Source organism: Toxorhynchites rutilus, chromosome 2 (genome assembly GCF_029784135.1).
Source record: "Toxorhynchites rutilus septentrionalis strain SRP chromosome 2, ASM2978413v1, whole genome shotgun sequence".
In the NCBI taxonomy this organism is placed as follows: Eukaryota; Metazoa; Arthropoda; class Insecta; order Diptera; family Culicidae; genus Toxorhynchites; species Toxorhynchites rutilus.
The window spans coordinates 301,350,323-301,367,355 of NC_073745.1; the positions used below are offsets into that span (position 1 = coordinate 301,350,323).

Sequence of the window (17,033 nt, forward strand, 5' to 3'; positions counted from 1 at the left end):
AGGAGGAAAAAATGCAAGAATTGGAATGCTTATAACTCGAGCATTTCTCAATAGATCGCAAAGGTTTTTGCATCAATTGATAGGAAATACATCTACGCATCTATCATAACGAATAACATTTCATTTTTCTTGAGATGAATAATTGAATAATTGTGAAATATCAAGCATTGTCGAAATGCACTATGTGCCTATTTTTGATTGGTCCATTTTGTGCTCCTCAAATCGTACCGATCAAAACGGGCAACCAGAGCAGCAGCGAAATACAATGAAGCACGAATGGAAAGGAAAAAGAAAAAAAAATGAATGAAACATTGGCCACAGTCTCACACATGCGTAATTCTCGAGCCAGCCAGTCAGCTTAAAAATCCCCGCTCCGCTGCCGTAACGATCATTCTCATCCAAACCGTACACCACATCGTTTCGCATCACATCACATTAACAAACTAACACAAGCAGCCATGTCTGGACATGGCAAAGGAGCAAAGGAGGATCGCGACGATGAGAAAACCCGCATTCAGAACAGACCACATTCGGTTCGGTGGACATCAAGACAACAACAGCAGTTGCAGCGAGTGGCGAGTGGCAAACGCAATCACGAAACGGCAGCAGGTAGCAGAAGAAAAAAGTTTGTTCTTTATACAAACTGCTTTGGTGGCAAATCCAGAACAAGGCGGCATCGAGGGCGTTCGAAATGGTTTTTTCAAAACCACGAATACTAAGTTTTCTAAATTGAAACCATTCCATAAAACACGGCGCTTTTCAGGGCCATCAAACCTTCCAAAAAAGAGTTTACGAAATACAGTTCAATGCTTTCTAAAACAATATCCCAAATAATAATAAAACACAAATTGTTTTTTTTTTTCATAATTTGTTTTCCAGGATATGATGAGTATGAGAATTTGGCATTTGTTCTGAGCTTATTGATGGTTGGGGACATTCCCGATTATTCAATTTTCACCAATTCTTAAATTGCTTCCAGATTGAAAGTACAGTAATTTACATTTAGTCCGACATCTAGCTAAATGGACGGACATGTAATGCGACATATTTATTTGGACATTTTTGTAAACATAGAGTGCGGCGTCCAAATTATGCCCCCTCAATGAAAGTCGACACTGTGCCACTGTCATCGCAAATGTTCAATTGCAGGTTAAAATCGCCTCCAATCTGACACTGAGTGATGCTTCGGCACGTCGCATTAAATGTTATTTACTGTACAACATGTCACAAGCTGGATGGGAAGAAATTTTCCAACTGTGAAAGCTGTGGCGAGTGGCAAACGCAATCGCTGAACAGGAAGGTTTAGCCGAACAAGATGGGGATATCGAGCGATAACAAAACAATAAACTCTTTAGATTAAGGATAATTTTGTGATCCTGAAAAGGACCCTTTTTAGCGTGCATGTGAATCCCACGAGCGAAAAAATCGTAATGAGTGTTTTTCTTGCCATCGCTATCTTTTAACGCTCATTCGTTCGTCTTGTTGGACTCGCCCCTTTGGCTGAGTCTGCCGATTTGTCTCTATGCTGTGAGCGCGTACCGCTAAAGTACAAAATGCGCGGACCCGCTGGAAAATATATCATTCTCTTTCAAACCGTAAATCAGGAAATCAGTTGTTTGGCATCGTTTCACATAGCATCGCATCACATCAACAAAGCAACACAAGCAGCATCGTGGACGTGTGGACGTGACAAATGAGGACAAGTTAAGGGAAATGCAAAGTCCCACTCGAACCGTGCAGGTCTGCAGTTCCCTGTTGGTCGCATTCACTGATTGCTCCGCAAGGGTAACTAGGCCGAACGGATTGGTGCCGGAGCCCCAGTATACCTAACAGCGGTTATAGAGTTTCGGCCGCCGGAGTGCTCGAGTTGGCTTGCAAAGCTGCTCACGACAATAAGAAAACCCGCCTACAGAACAGAGCACATTCGGTTCGGTGGCAACAACTAGTTTCAGCGAGTAGCAAACGCAATCGCAAAACGGCAGCAAGTAGAAGAAGGAAAAAGTTTGTTTATACAGACTGCTTTGGTGGCAAAACCAGCCACCGTAAAGCACGGCGCTTTTCAGGGCCATTAAACCTTTTAAAGAAGAGTTATTAAAAGTTATTCACAATACCAATGCATTCTAAAGTGACATAATATGACATATAATATGAACTATATATTTATTTTGTTTATGCTTGTTTTTGAACTTATTGGAGGTTGGGGTCTCTTAAATTGATTATTCAGTTTTCCCAAACCCATGCATGGTTCCCGAATTGAAAGTGGCTTCAAATTACAACACATTGTATGCAGGATGGCATTAACGAATTTTCTCGGTAGCAAGAACTGCTTTCTTTGGTTGATAACTGATGTTGAAAATTGACTGACGTTACATCTGCATTGCATAGAGAAATAACTAAGGAACAACACGATGAGCTATGTATTTCCTGCTGCTCTGTTCTTATTTTAAAGGACTTTATTCCGAAGGTCATCCGTCCCTGTATTTACTGTTGGTTTTTCAGGACGCTTATAGCTCATCTACAGGGTGGGCCATTTAAAGTGGAAGCATCTGGCAACCCCATAACTTTTGACAGAGATGTCAGATTAACAAATGTCATACCGCGTTGGAAGCGTCATTTCAGTACAATTTTAACCATGGAACAATACACACCTAAACAACACGCTGTAATTGTTCAGCTGTACATTCAAAATAACTTCTCAATTGTGTTAATTAAACGTGCGTGGAAAAATAAAAATAAAGTTAAAACATCGCCTGGAGACAACACTATACGTCGATTATATGCCAAATTTATATCGTCTGGTAGTTTTGGTAATGCCAGTCATCTGTCCAGACAACGACCAAGACGTTTCGACGAGAATATTGATGCCGTTCGAGCCAGTGTTGCAGAGACTCCATCGACATCAGGTCGCAATCGTTCGCAAGAGTTAGGCATCGCTCGAACCACTCTCCGACGCATAATTCGTGTTGATTTGATTACTGGTTCCAACAGGACGGCGCTACATGCCATACAGCGGCTGCCACGACCAAATTATTGCGCGAAATGTTCCCCGGAAGATTAATATCGAAAAACGGCGAGTATGACTGGCCACCGAGATCACCTGATTTGACGCCTCCTGACTTTTTTTTATGGGGATATTTAAAATCCAAGGTATACACTGGTAAACCAAGGACCCTGGCTGCGCTGAAAGACAATATCCGACAAGAAATTGCTGCCATATCGGCCGAAACATTGGGCAAAGTGATGGAAAATGCCGATAAAAGGGCACATTTTGCGGTCAAGGCCAGAGGCGGTCATTTACGAGATATCATAATCAAAAAGTAGCTAGAACAAATCTCCTTGGACCAAAATAAATGAATTTCAAAAAAAAAATTTTAAAATTCCACTTCTTTACTTTGCTATTGCAAAAACAAATCCTTCCACTTTAAATGGCCCACCCTGTATTTCTCGACAGATCGTAAAGTTCGTCTCCAAAACCTCAGTTCTTTTTCATTTTTATTTACTTTGTTTGAGGAGACTACAAATCTTACAACTCCACAGTTTAAGGTACGGTAATGTACTCAATAGTGAAATATATGATACTGAATGAGCTGAGGACCATTATACATTCCTTATCATAGCCATCATTTTGATTTTACGATATGTGTATACGCCAAAAGATGCCCGGCGTTGTACATCCAATAAGTAAAAAGCCTTCAGAAAAATATCAAGAAGCAACTATAAGATAGTGATAAAAAATTGAGAAAGTTTGTAAAAAAAACACAAAAACACAACACCAAAGGTTCTTTTCAGAACCCCCAACATGTTCATGAAGAGTAAACAGTAAACTAATCCGTTTTTCAGTTAGATAGGTGGGTATTCACGTAAGAGAAGAAAATAACACAATATATTTAGCAGCTGTCCCCTTTGTATAGTCCTACGTCACTCCGGTTATGTCCCCGACATTACCCACCCGTCTTTTTTACGAATGGATCTACAATTGCTTATTTTTAACGTCACGTTCTTTTGAATTACCGCTTCACTACAAGCTCTCAATTGAAGATTCAGTAAATAAGGAAAAAAAAACAGAAAATCAGCTGAAGATCTACTAAAAAGAATTTCTTCGACAAGAAACGTTCCTTGATGGAACCAAAGGCTCGAGCGGCTTCGCAAAACAGCGCGTAAAATGATCAACAGAGCTGAAATTATTTCGGATTGGTCCAGATTGACCAAAAAGTTTGGGATTAGAAACGGGGCACGTAAGAAAAAAAATTTAACAAAAAATGTAACACTTCACGAAGAATTTTATTGAGTGGATAAAACCAAATAATTATACACTATTAGATGTACCTATACTGTTGTCTACAACAAAGCATATTTTTAGATAACGGAGACGCTTTGCGAAGGAGGTAATGATTTTTAGAAATTTCATCATAAATTTGTCATTTTCCAGATCAAAATTCTGTTTGACAATTATTTTATGCCTTTCCCGTTTTCCACATATTGTTTTTTAAAAAAAAAACTCCTATCTATCGACGCGGAACTACCAAGCAGACCAAAAATATAATCAGTTAGTTTCACTAATTCCCCAAATTCTTCCATTTCCATCTCTGAAAATATTTGTACCAAACTGGCACGGATTCTTTGCGCCACCTTTTTATCTCGTCTACTATCATTTGAAATTAGACAAAATAATCTCTGTTTAAAAGCAACCATAGATTGAGACATGGGTTTTCAAATAAATCGTATAGTACAACTGGATTCTTTTTTCTCATGATGAAAAATAGGAGCCCAATCAAAAATACTAAGAATCCTCTCAATAGGAGGTCCAAGAAAAAGGAAACGTTAATAATTTATCATACCGATGGAATAACAAAATATATTCAATTAGTCTACATCCCGACCCCTTGGGGTCGATTTAGGTTTCTCAGGGGTCGACATGAACGAAAATTGATTTTGGGGGTCGACGAGGTCTAAAAATAACGAAGTATTATTGTTGTACTTTTCAAAAACTCAACAAATAGAGGAGCGCGCATAAGTTCGTATAAGACAGGGGTTCTCAAACTATTGGGTTGGGGAAAAAGATATATCGTATATTGTCAATATATGGCAACACTTAAACATATCTTGTGTTGTACTTATCGCATCGGGTCATACTATACGGCTATTTAAAGACGACAATCTGTACTACAAGTGTCTTTTTGACAGTGTTGTGATCGTCCTTTTCAGTCTCAAGTTATAGCGCGTCAAAGATGGAGTCCACCAAGCAAGAAATTCGCCATATTTAACGTTTGTACTACCTGCGAGGTAAAACTGCAACGAAGGCGGCCGAAAAAAATCGTTTAGTTTATGGACGATTCACCCAGCACAGCGTTGGTTTGATCGATTTCGTTCTGGTGTAGTGGCTGTCGAAGATACACCCCGTACTGGAAGGCCAATCGTCGTGGAAACCGATAAAATCGTTGAAATCATCCAAGTAGACCGCATGTGAGCACTCGGTCGATTGGCCAGGACCTGGGTATAGACCATAAAACCGTTTGGAACCATTTGCAGAAGATTGGATTCCAAAAAAAGCTGGATGTATGGGTGCCACACGAGTTGACGCAAAAAAATCTTTTAGACCGAATCAACGCCTGCGATGCACTGCTGAAACGGAACGAACTCGACCCATTTTTGAGGAAGATGGTGACTGGTGATGAAAAATGGATCACGTACGACAACCTAAAGCGAAAGAAGTCATGGTCGAAGCACGGTGAGCCGGCCCAAACCATCGTCAAGCCCGGATTGACGGCCAGGAAGGTTTTGCTGTGTGTTTGGTGGGATTGGAAGGGAATCATCCACTATGAGCTGCTCAACTATGGCCGGACCCTCAATTCGATTCTTTACTGTGAGCAGCTTGACCGTTTGAAGCAGGCGATTGACCAGAAGCGGCCAGAAATGATCAATATTGTTAATAATTAATAAATAATAAATATTGTATTGTTTTCCACCAGGACAATTGGATAATTTTATGTATGTTAAATAAAGCGTCAAATTTCTATCAGAAATACGACATTTCTTTTTCTCCAACCCTATATATTACGGATTCATTATCCACTGAGAAATTTGAAAATATTGAAGATCCTTAAAGATCTTAGCAAAATCATTGTGTTATATGTCCAAGTGAGTACCATATGATAATGACTTTTTAATGTTAAATAGTGTATATGTTTAAAAAACAGAGAAATTTAAAACGTGCCTGGAAGATCTGCACGCTCAAACACATTATTTTGCACGAACCTGTTCACGTTGTTTTTGTTGCCGAATTTTTCATTTTGTACTTTTTGTACTTTTTTTTCTTTTCATCTCGCGAACGCTCATCGTCTTGTTGAATTTCTAAAATGTCCAACAATAATATGTTCTACTAAAATATTAGTCATTCTTATAACAGGGTGGTTCAAACAACTTATGCAGCATCTAGAAAGTTTCAGATAAGAACTTGTGTTATCTAACACTACGTTTACGGACGTTTCTTATATGCAGCCATTCCATGTCAAAATCATATTTTTGTGAAAAGCTGTAGATTTGTTATTTATCATCAAATATTAGACCCGTATGTTTTTTTAATTTTTTCATTAGGGTGCCCATTTGCGTTTTAGGGTGGTCCGAAAAATCAATTTTTTCACCTTTTTTTTTATTTTTTTGAATTCATAACTTTTCAACTACTGGACCGATTCGGATGATCGACATATCAAATTAAAGACAATTAGTTCGTATTTTTAGAAAAATATTAGACTTGCAAAAAAGTGGATTTTGTTTTTGTCATTTTTGATTGTATTTGATTTTTGATGTTTTCATGGCTTTGGGCGCTATATTTTTTTATATTTTTTTTCTTAAAAACTGCGATTTTTACATAACATATCCAAAAATTTTCGTCATTTTAGAGTTATGGTTTCTCAAAGTCAACCGAAATGACAAATGTTATATTTTTTCAAAGAAGACTAGATCATTGGATTCAATTTGATATATCGATCATCTAAATCGGTCCAGTTGTTCAAAAGTTACGTTTTTTTTAAAAAGGCTTTTTGAAAAAAGGTGGAAAATTGATTTTTTATACCCCTACAATAGAAATGAGCGCCCTAATGAAAAAATAAAAAATACGGGTGTAATATTTCGCGATAAAAAAAAATATACCAGTTTTCACGACAATCTGAGAACTATCATATCGGTTTGACATGGAATGGCTGTATAGCTATGTCAATTTGACGCGTGGACGAATACATACAACAACACTTAGTATACTATAAGTAAAAATAAAAATATGTATAGATATGTATAAATAATATGTATAACATAATAAGTGATACTGATTCAAAAAATATTCTAGTATTTCATTTTCGAATACTCGAACTAAGCAACTGAAATTTTTAAAACCTCTTCGCACTCTGACTTCATATTGATATTCGTTCTTTTTATTGTTCTCTCTCGGCAACAGTTGTTTATTGCTTGTTTCATTTGCGATAACGATATCGGATAACGACGATAACGGATCGAAGTATTGTCGGTACATTCCTATTTATTATTGTTGTGATGTTTGCATGCTTACGCAAAATTTTGTCTACATTACGATCGCGTCAAATTGACGCATATTCGTAGGTATACCACATAGATAATTTCAATATATCATCGCTTTGAAAGAAAGTAGACATCTATAAATATTTACCTCGATTAATGCATCAAAGTCATTAAAAATGCAGACGATTTTTGTAATTTTCCTTATAAAATTCGAAAGCGTCCCGTAAACCTAATGTTAATAGGGGTATTTTCAGGCCTCGTCGACCCCCAAAATCAATTTTCGTTTATGTCGATCCCTTGGAAACCGAAATCGACCCCAGGGGGTTGATATCGACCACTTTGAGAAACCCTGGTATAAAATGATAAATGTTGGCAAGTGCATTTGATATTTGCGTTCTGATATTTGTTGGAACTTGAAAACACTCATTTACTAATTGAATTCAAGAGATTAAATTAGTATAAATAGAAAGAAAGTCACCAGGTTCACCTCATAACACTGATTTTTTTAAATTTTAATAATGTTAACGCGCAATTTTTATTTGTTTTTTTTTCAAAAATGAGTTACCTACTCCAGTATTTGTGAGTAATTTGTATGAACATATTGTAACGGTTTTCCGCTGTCAATATTTAAAAAAAAAGAATCATTGCCGAATATTTAAAAAAAAAACAACAACGACATCTATTAGGGGTCCAGTTTTCCTCAGGTATCCAGATAATGACTATCGATAATGGAACGTCGTACAGTTTCACGGCGAAATCGTTTGCAAGAAACTTTCGGGCGGAAATAAGTCGCCGTTTGGCATACTACGGCTTCGGCCTTCTATCTTCGTTTGTGGAGCGGTCAGAGAGTGGAACATATTTTTGACGTAGGACTACGTCTTTCATTTCTATACCGGGGTGTAAAATCAAAGTTTCGAAAACGAAAGCGTTACGCCGGAGACCGAGATTTTGAGCGTTAATAGCTCCTAAACAACTGAACGAAATGGTATGATAAACACTTCATTCGAAAGATAAAATGTCTACGCGTTCTATACTTGTTACTTTTTTATCCAAAAACTTGTTTCAATAGTCTTAAAATTGATTTCAAAACAGGCTATTGAAATCACCAATCGGTATATAAGCGAGCGCCGCTCGGAAATCCACTCAGTTCTAATTGAACAGCGATTGGAGCATGTTGTCGCTGTTGTGGTGAAGCTCTTCGTTTATCATGAAAGCGCTGATGAGCGGCGTCACCAAGAGCCTGTTTGTGCACCTTACGCCAGACATGAATCCATCAGGAGGAGAGTGATGCCACAAACGGTTCCCCGGGAAGATCTCGAAGCAGCCGCTACACACACACACATACACGCGCGGAATTCTTTCCGTTTGGATGCCATTCAGCATCGAGAAAGATCCGGAAAAAATCTGCCAGTTCCTCTGGGAATTTAAAAATACATTCGTGTGAAAGAATTTATTTTGATGTTTTCTATCCATGTAACACTGTGACCAAATATGTTTCAATCAAGTGCTATTAACAGGTGGTTATCGAGTTAGCATAAACCACTAGTTGGCTTCCAGTATCGAGGAAAATGTGGAAATATCTAATCGTTACTGAAAATAATCTGCCAGTTCCTCTGGGAATTTAAAAATACATTCATGTGAAAGAGTTTATTTTAATGTTTTCTATCCATGTAGCACTGTGACCAAATACATTTGGTTTTGTGATTTTTCAATCATTCACAATTGACAGGATAGCTTCAGAAGATTATTCTTCCCCATCAGTAGGATATTTCCGTATCCAATATTGTATGCGCCCGCAATCGATTATTGCTCAGTCGCCGAAAGTTCCGAGCTCAGAGAGTTCATTCCCCTCTAGTTTGCCTTCCAAATTGCCATCGTAAACCACGCCTTCTCTCGGTTCAATCACGCACAAAAAGCATACTTAAGCGATATTCTGGTGGTGAGACGCATTCATTTTTCGTGAGGACATCGACAAGACAACATCGTTGCTGAGGATGCTGGACGGCGAAGGATCGAGATCTGCCCTGAAACGCGAGCAGTTTGTTTGAAACTGTGAGGGAGCACAGAGAAGCCGATCCTTCAGGAGAAGAGAAGGTGACCATCGAAGCAGCCGCTACACACACACATACACGCACAGAATTCTTTCCGTTTGTATGCCATTCAGCATCGAGAAAGATCCGGAAAATAATATGCCAGTTCCTCTGGGAATTTAAAATTACATTCATGTGAAAGAATTTATTTTGATGTTTTCTAACCATATAACACTGCGACCAAATACATTTGGTTCTGTGATTTTTCAATCAAGTGCAATTAGCAGGAAAGCTTCTGAAGATTATTCTTCCCCATCAGTAGGATATTTTCATATCCAATATTGGATGCATAAAACATTGTACCTCCAACGTAACGCTCTCATTTTCGAAGTCCCCCAAATATTCATTTATTAATTCATTCAGAATGGATTCAGATTGAACTTCAAACAAAGGATCACTAAATCAACGATAGTCCTACGTCACCATTGCGGTTATACCATAGATATAACCCACTTTCTGTTTTTAATTGTGCGCGAAAGTACAAAAAGGTACTAGGTGAAATGTGCTATCAGTAGATAGTAGAAGTGACAGAAGTAATAAAGAAAAGAATTATTATTACTTTCAGTTTGAAAAAATTACAGTTATTAGATCAAATAAATATTTATTGTTCCGCTAAATTTAAGTTATCGAAAATAACAGGTAACTACGCTCCTCTCATTCCTAATCAAAATTGTAACATATCATTACCGCTGAACAGAAAGCCTGTTCAACAGGCGGCGTATGTGGGATAAACGATTTCCCAGACTTGAATTTGTGGTATGCGAGATTCCCCAACATTTTACGTCGAACCTCGACAGGGATTGTAAACCGCAACGAAACGGACTGACCTGACCCCAAGATCCCGTGCGGTAGCCACTCGAAGATACGGTGGTTAACCGGCACCAAACCGAGCATCAACTGTATTCAGTCGGCGCACACAGCATTTAACGCAGCCAATCATCATCAGTCCGGTAAAACCCTGCGCGCAGGTAGGTGACCGTTATACGCATGGCCATGACGTAACCCGTTATCACGTTACACAATTGTTCGTTATATTTATGAAGTGGGGAAACAGAAGAGAGAAGGATCATGTGGATTGTTACAATAGGGGAAGAGAGGAGAACGGAATAGAGGAAGAGAATGAGATGATGATGATGGTCCCGCCTCCTTCCCCTACAGAGGTTTGAGCAAGACGAGTTATCTAAAAGATATTATTTTGTTTTCTCAGCATTGAAATCAGCTTAGCAAAAAAAAACGAACTGATTTTATTTACAGATATAAGTTCAAAAAATTACAATGTCAAAAGACAAGCCAATATTCAGTCTTGTCCGCTACAGAACCGATACGGTCCCGACAAGGCCCTTGCAGCCAAATGGTCCACCAAGGCACAAGTCCAACCGCCAGCCTTGTTTTGGATTGACTTTAAATATCCCCATCCAGAGAAATCGAGAAATTTTTCTTCACGAACAATTTATAGACCGGCTCTAACAAAACTTTTGAATTCTTATCCTTTATATCTGTACAACGCGCGCGACGCTCAAACTTTTGTAGACTACTTTTATTTTTTTTTTCAACTACTACAATATAAAAACAACAAAATAAAAATAGTCCATCATCACCAAGATCATGACAGACATAATAGAGACGAATACAAATTAAAAAACAAAAAATATAACATAAAAGAAAAATTGTTCAAAATTTTCTAAACAATATAATCCGTTTAAAACAAAACTTCGTCAATCAACATCGTTATCAAAATAAAAAAAGTTTTGGCTGTTAGGGAAATACAGCTTTAACGTGCGAAATACAGTTTCTCTTAAATTCTGCTAGTGTTGTTGCACGTTTAATATGTCTTGGCATCGAGTTGAAAACATTTACTCCTTTAAAATATAGAGAATTTTGTGAAGCACATGTTAAGAAATAGAGGGGAATAAATGTAGGAAATAAAATTATAATATAAATAGGGCTCTAAATACATTTTGCTTCTTTCATTGAGACAACATTTCAAATTAGTTTTTATTTCTTTTGAGATTTAGATATCTTCGCTCTCCTAAAGTTCTCATTCGACTTGGTGAGGTTTTTGAAAATAATTCTTTGCGCGTTCGCGAAATCCGTGCATTAGCCGGATAAGGTTTCTCGCAGGAGAGTTCACCTGTAATTGTGTGACCTCTTCCTGAGATCGTGCGTGATCGTTCGAGGATAACTTGACCCTGAGCTATTCTTGTAGTTAGTCGGGCATTAACTCAACAGGACAGGTGGTCACCCTACTGGGAGTCACCGTGTTGTACTACACTCGCGAGTCGGGACTTCGAACGGTTACAATATTTACCATCAAATCATTATTTATATAATTTTACATCTATTTATTTTGTTGAATTTTGATGAAAAAATTATGTCAAGTTTACCCGCTTAACCCACGGTTGCCAGACTTCCAGATTCGTCTGGAACCTTCAGACTTTGGTAAAACGGCCAGATATCCAGACCGTTCTTTGTCTAGTCGAGACTTTCTGTACTCTGACAAGATTTTTACAGATAAAAAAAACTGCAATCACACTTAACTCTATTGAGTTGGTTTGGAAAGCTAGTTTGTGCTAGTTTTATTGAAACAGTTATTCAAAATGGCATCACTGATTTCGCCGAAGGGATTGGGGGACCAGACTGAGCTGGCTTTCTCAGAGCACCTATAAGCATGCTGGTTACTACATACTAAAGACATGAAGTGTCTTGGAGGATTGAAGGATTGAGACTTTTTGTCAGATAAAGTTTGGTTTGAAATTTATACAAACACTATTTTGTTTGCCACTCTTCAATTATCAACAGTAGCAAACAATGTCAAACATCGAACATGGGAAAAAATCAACTGAAATATTTAAGGTCAAAAAGAGTCCAATATTTGGCTTCGGTCAAACAGTTTGTGAGCACCCTTAAGCGGCCCATAGACGTTCAATATTATTGCTCAATATTTTGGTTTGTGCAAAATAATTGTTCGTCTATGGGTAATATTGGAAGGTTGTGAAATATATTGTGTTATTTTCAAAATTTTGAAAATATATTGGGCAAACGGGATAATATTGTGTCGTCAATAATTACCAAACTCTCAAACTGGTGTAAATCAAGACGCTTAGTATACTACCAGCTGAGTTAAAATTGCCAAACCAATCCGCAGCCATCTTAAAATTACACAAAAGTAAATCAATGCGACTGTGCACAGTTTGTGAACTATATTGATACTTTATTACATGTTCATTACATTCATTAAGTTTTACGCTGCAAGCGTTTCGTCTTTCCTTTCTGCATTGACGGCATTGACTTCGTGTTGCACCATTTGGAAAAGGAATGTTATAATGGACTTGGAGAATTAAAAAAACACGCTTTTAAAATAAAAATTATGAATGAAAATTTACTTTTTCGTGCCGAATATGTATTCTATGTAATAGAGTAATACGTTTCCTCGCAGTATGTGAAATAAAATTAAACCAAAATCGTGTCTGATAATAATTTTCTATTATAATGGCGAGTTTTTGAGAATGTTTTGAAACACAAGTCGGACTCGATTATCCGGAATGTTGATTTTTTTTCACTTCGGATAATCGATAATCGGAAAAATTGAAAGAAAATCTCTTGGTAAACGTAAAATAATTATGATTTGCACTTTTTTTTTTGCATATTGCAGTATTGTAGCGTATGGGCAAAATCGCATCGAAATTCGTTCATCGCATCGAAACTCATTCACAGATAAAACTCACCCTTCTATTCTCCGTTTATGCCTCACTTTATTTGAGACAGAAAACATTCGCCTATCAGCAATTCCAAATGAAATCGACAAATGACAAAATCTGAGTATTTTTGATTCGAATGAAAGTGTGTATTCCGTTTGGGTTAGAGGAAATATGAGTTTTCCACAGCAATTGGGAATTTTTGTAATTTATTGTATTTTTAATAGTAAATAGGCCTTTCAAATATGTTTGTCGTGTTATACCATCATGTTCATGATATTTTATGAATTCGCTTATAATTTCCAACAATTTTTCCAAATACATCGTTATGGTAAAGACATATGTTTAGGAGTTACGTTACGAAACATTCGAAGACATGTGGGTTAATACAAAACGTAGCGAAACTAAAAAATCTTTTTTATCTTAATACAAACTTCAATCAATCAAAAAAATTGTTGAAAAGCTTCGAGTTTCGAGAGTTTCGAAAATTCCTAAAAATTCGATGTTCCACAAATTTTGTCAAAAATAGTTTTACCATCTTTGGCCCATTTTTTAAATTTTCTACATGACTTCCATTTTATATGAAAAAAATTGAAAAAAATATAAAAAAATACATATTTTTTGATATCGCAAATTAAAATTTTATTTTGTAAATAAAAAAAAGAGTACTAATTTTTCTTCTCAGTGTATTTTTTTTTTCAAATTAAACCAACAATACTCTATAACTCTTTCTAACACACTATTTCGGTACGACTCATATTTTTTCAGATATGAATTATCAAAGATTTCTCTTACTCAAATCGATACGCCCTTTTCAAAAGTTACGCTTGAGTCAAAAAATACCCAATTGCTGTGGAAAATTCATATTTCCTCCAACCCAAACGGAATACACACTTTCATCAAAAATACAAGTTTTTAAAATCTGCATTTTTAGGACGATTTCATTTGGAATTGCTGCTATCATCTTCGCAAAGTTCATTCTCGAGTTCAACGGAAAAATACTGTCTCGATTCCGCTCATCTATTCTCAGAGAATTTTGCATTCCCTCATTTGCCTCTCGGAATGACGTTAGATGGTGAGAGAATCAAATTGGAAACGTTTTCCAGCCAGCGAGTGTCTCTGTAAAATCATTCGTTTTTCACTCAAATAGCAATCATTGGAGCCTCAATCGCGGCAGTAAAATATAGGTAGATAGTTGAAATTGAGTTGTTTCCTGTGTACTATTGCAATGGCATTTTTTTTGTTTCTAGTATGGGATGATCTAAGCCAACGCAAAAGACCATATTAACGCAAGTTATTGGTGTGCAGGAAGGTAGATTAATGTGCATTGCCGATAACAAATGCACTTGAATGCTGCCAAGGAAGAGAGTAGAAGGAAAAATAAAATCATACATACAAGCAGATTTAGTCTATTTTGACTCACTCGTTATTTTGTTTCGTGCGATCCTTCCAAAGGAGTATTCATGCATTGAATGTTTGTTATGTTCTGTCTTTGTTTTGTTATGTTCACTCTCAGTCCCGAATGAAGATGGTCGGAGAGTGTAAAATGATTCATCGTGCAATCTCACGATTGCTTGCTACATTCTTTTCGCCATGATTATTCCAAGCAGATACAAGAGTGATTTATAATTAGATGTGGAGAAATGAGCGAATGAACTTTTCCATACTTGGTGTAAACACTGACCCAGTCTACGGGGACTTTAAGGTCACCAGCGGGTATCAGTAGCATCGGCCAACGAGTTTTATTTTTCCTGCAATCCAACGGACAACCGCTACACATCACTTTCGTGTAATCGGTCCAGCACAATGTGATGAAACTGATGCTAAAGTGCCTGTGGCTGCATTCAGTTTGTCTAGAAGAGTACATTGGCAAAATAAGGACAAAAATTTCAAAATCGCGAGAAGAAGAATGAATCCATTGACGCTTTTCAGACCCAGCGAACCTTTCACTTTACTTTCAGTATTGTAGATGAACAAATTGCCAAAACACTAAAAAGAATATTTTCTTGAAACGATCGCATTTCGATGCAACGTCTCAGTCAGTGTTATTTAATTTTCCGCTTCAGAGGCCTGCGCTTGCTACTAGCAGTAATAAAAAAGGCACACAGACGCATATGAATCATGTTTTATTTTCGGTTCGTGCTCGAGAACGCGAAAACCACGCGCTCTTCTAACGCGGAACCACTCAATTTCTACGTTGATTCGGTGTGTGCGGTTTGCCCTTTGCTTTCTTCTCCCGATGGTTGTGCTGCTGTTGTTTGGCGCTACACAAAGCCAAGAGTAATTGATTGATCGATTGATCGATTGATCAAATCTTGCACGTTTTCACGGTCGCTAGATCAAATATATCCCGCATGGGTGTTGCGCGCTGGCGTATGGCACTGAGAGATTAATCTCTAATACGATGATCACGGGAAAAAATAATTGCCGTGCACAACCGTGACATCGGAGGAACGAAGCCGCGTCCAAACACACACACACACACACACACACACGTGCTAGAGGCGGTTTGTTTGTTTATGCTTCACGCGAAGAAATACCGTTTTCTTCGCTGCGTGCCATTGAGCCAAACAAACCCCGTTGAAGATCTCTTGTTATCAACCTGATTAACGTGCTGCTTGTGGTGTATTGACATCAAGTTTTGGGAATATGACTCATATGAAAATAGAATCCACTCGGCATGTTTTCCACACCAACCAGATGAACGGAATCATACACATTATCTCGAGGAAAAAAGCGAGTACCAGCCACCGGTCGGGACTATTCACCCTCACGGGAGCCAAGAGCGTCTTGTTTGTGTTCTAATTTTGTACCAATTTTCACCGCTTCGCACCTTGCCTCGGTCCTCAGGTCCGAGAGATCGTTTGATCATAACATAAACGATGTTACTCATATGTAAATAAACCGAGCTCGGAACGCTGTCTAGTAGTTTTGGTAGAGTTTTGTTTGCTGAAAAGTGGGGGGAGGAGAGTCTGCTCCACCCGTGGGGAAATTAACTGACGAAAATAAATTCTGTTTCAAGTGTGTGGCAGCAGCAATTTCGTTACCTGTTGAGCAACTGGTTCCAAGATACTCTCGATGGTTTTCGTGTGAAACACAGGCATTTTCGGTTATGAATTTTGTACTTTGTCTCAGGTTGTTTCCTGCTGTTCGCTGCTGGTTACTGTCCTCGGTCGTGCTGCTGGACAGGGCTTTCCGGAATCAGTGTGATGTTTGCGTAATCTGAAATTGAAAAAAATAACAATAATTTTACATGGGTTTGTAATCCTAAACATGTATGAAAATAAAATAAAAAAGTTATAGGAGGTTGTGTTCAAGACACGACCGCATTGTTGACGTAGAACTACGCTGTAGTTTAATTCAAAACGCTTGTTTATAACTGCGGATATTATTTTATAATGCTACGAAATTTTTGAAATAACTATTCTTCCAGTTTGGTCGCCCTGAAATATTTTTTTCTTTTATAATCATTTGACGATTATTGTTTAATGATCCATTCTTGTCCTCGAAGAACAATACATGCTCGAGATAAGCGCAGTTATCATCCTTAGTGAAGAAAATTTTGCTACTGGCAAGCGAAACCAAATCGCATACAAAATTCCAGAACGACATTTACTTTCTTGGTGACTAAATAATCGAAAAAAACTCTTCCTGTTAATCTCAACAACCTCGAAAAGAGTATCACTGCTTCATTATGATCAAAATTAACGCAAATGCA

At 37.6% G+C, this 17,033-nt stretch overlaps 2 protein-coding genes across 4 annotated transcripts in view; one reads left to right on the forward strand and one right to left on the reverse strand.

Moving 5' to 3' along the window:
• The window catches only part of LOC129767021 (uncharacterized), a 478,091-nt gene that overhangs the window by 375,456 nt on the left and 85,602 nt on the right, over nucleotides 1-17,033 (forward strand).
• The window catches only part of LOC129769882 (vinculin), a 52,206-nt gene that overhangs the window by 8,740 nt on the left and 26,433 nt on the right, over nucleotides 1-17,033 (reverse strand). For all 3 annotated transcript variants that reach the window (XM_055772391.1, XM_055772393.1, XM_055772392.1), the window contains exon 2: nucleotides 16,363-16,537. In XM_055772391.1, the coding sequence (XP_055628366.1) occupies nucleotides 16,363-16,419 (57 nt within the window). In that variant the 5' untranslated portion in view covers nucleotides 16,420-16,537. The remainder of the gene's footprint in view (nucleotides 1-16,362; nucleotides 16,538-17,033) is intronic.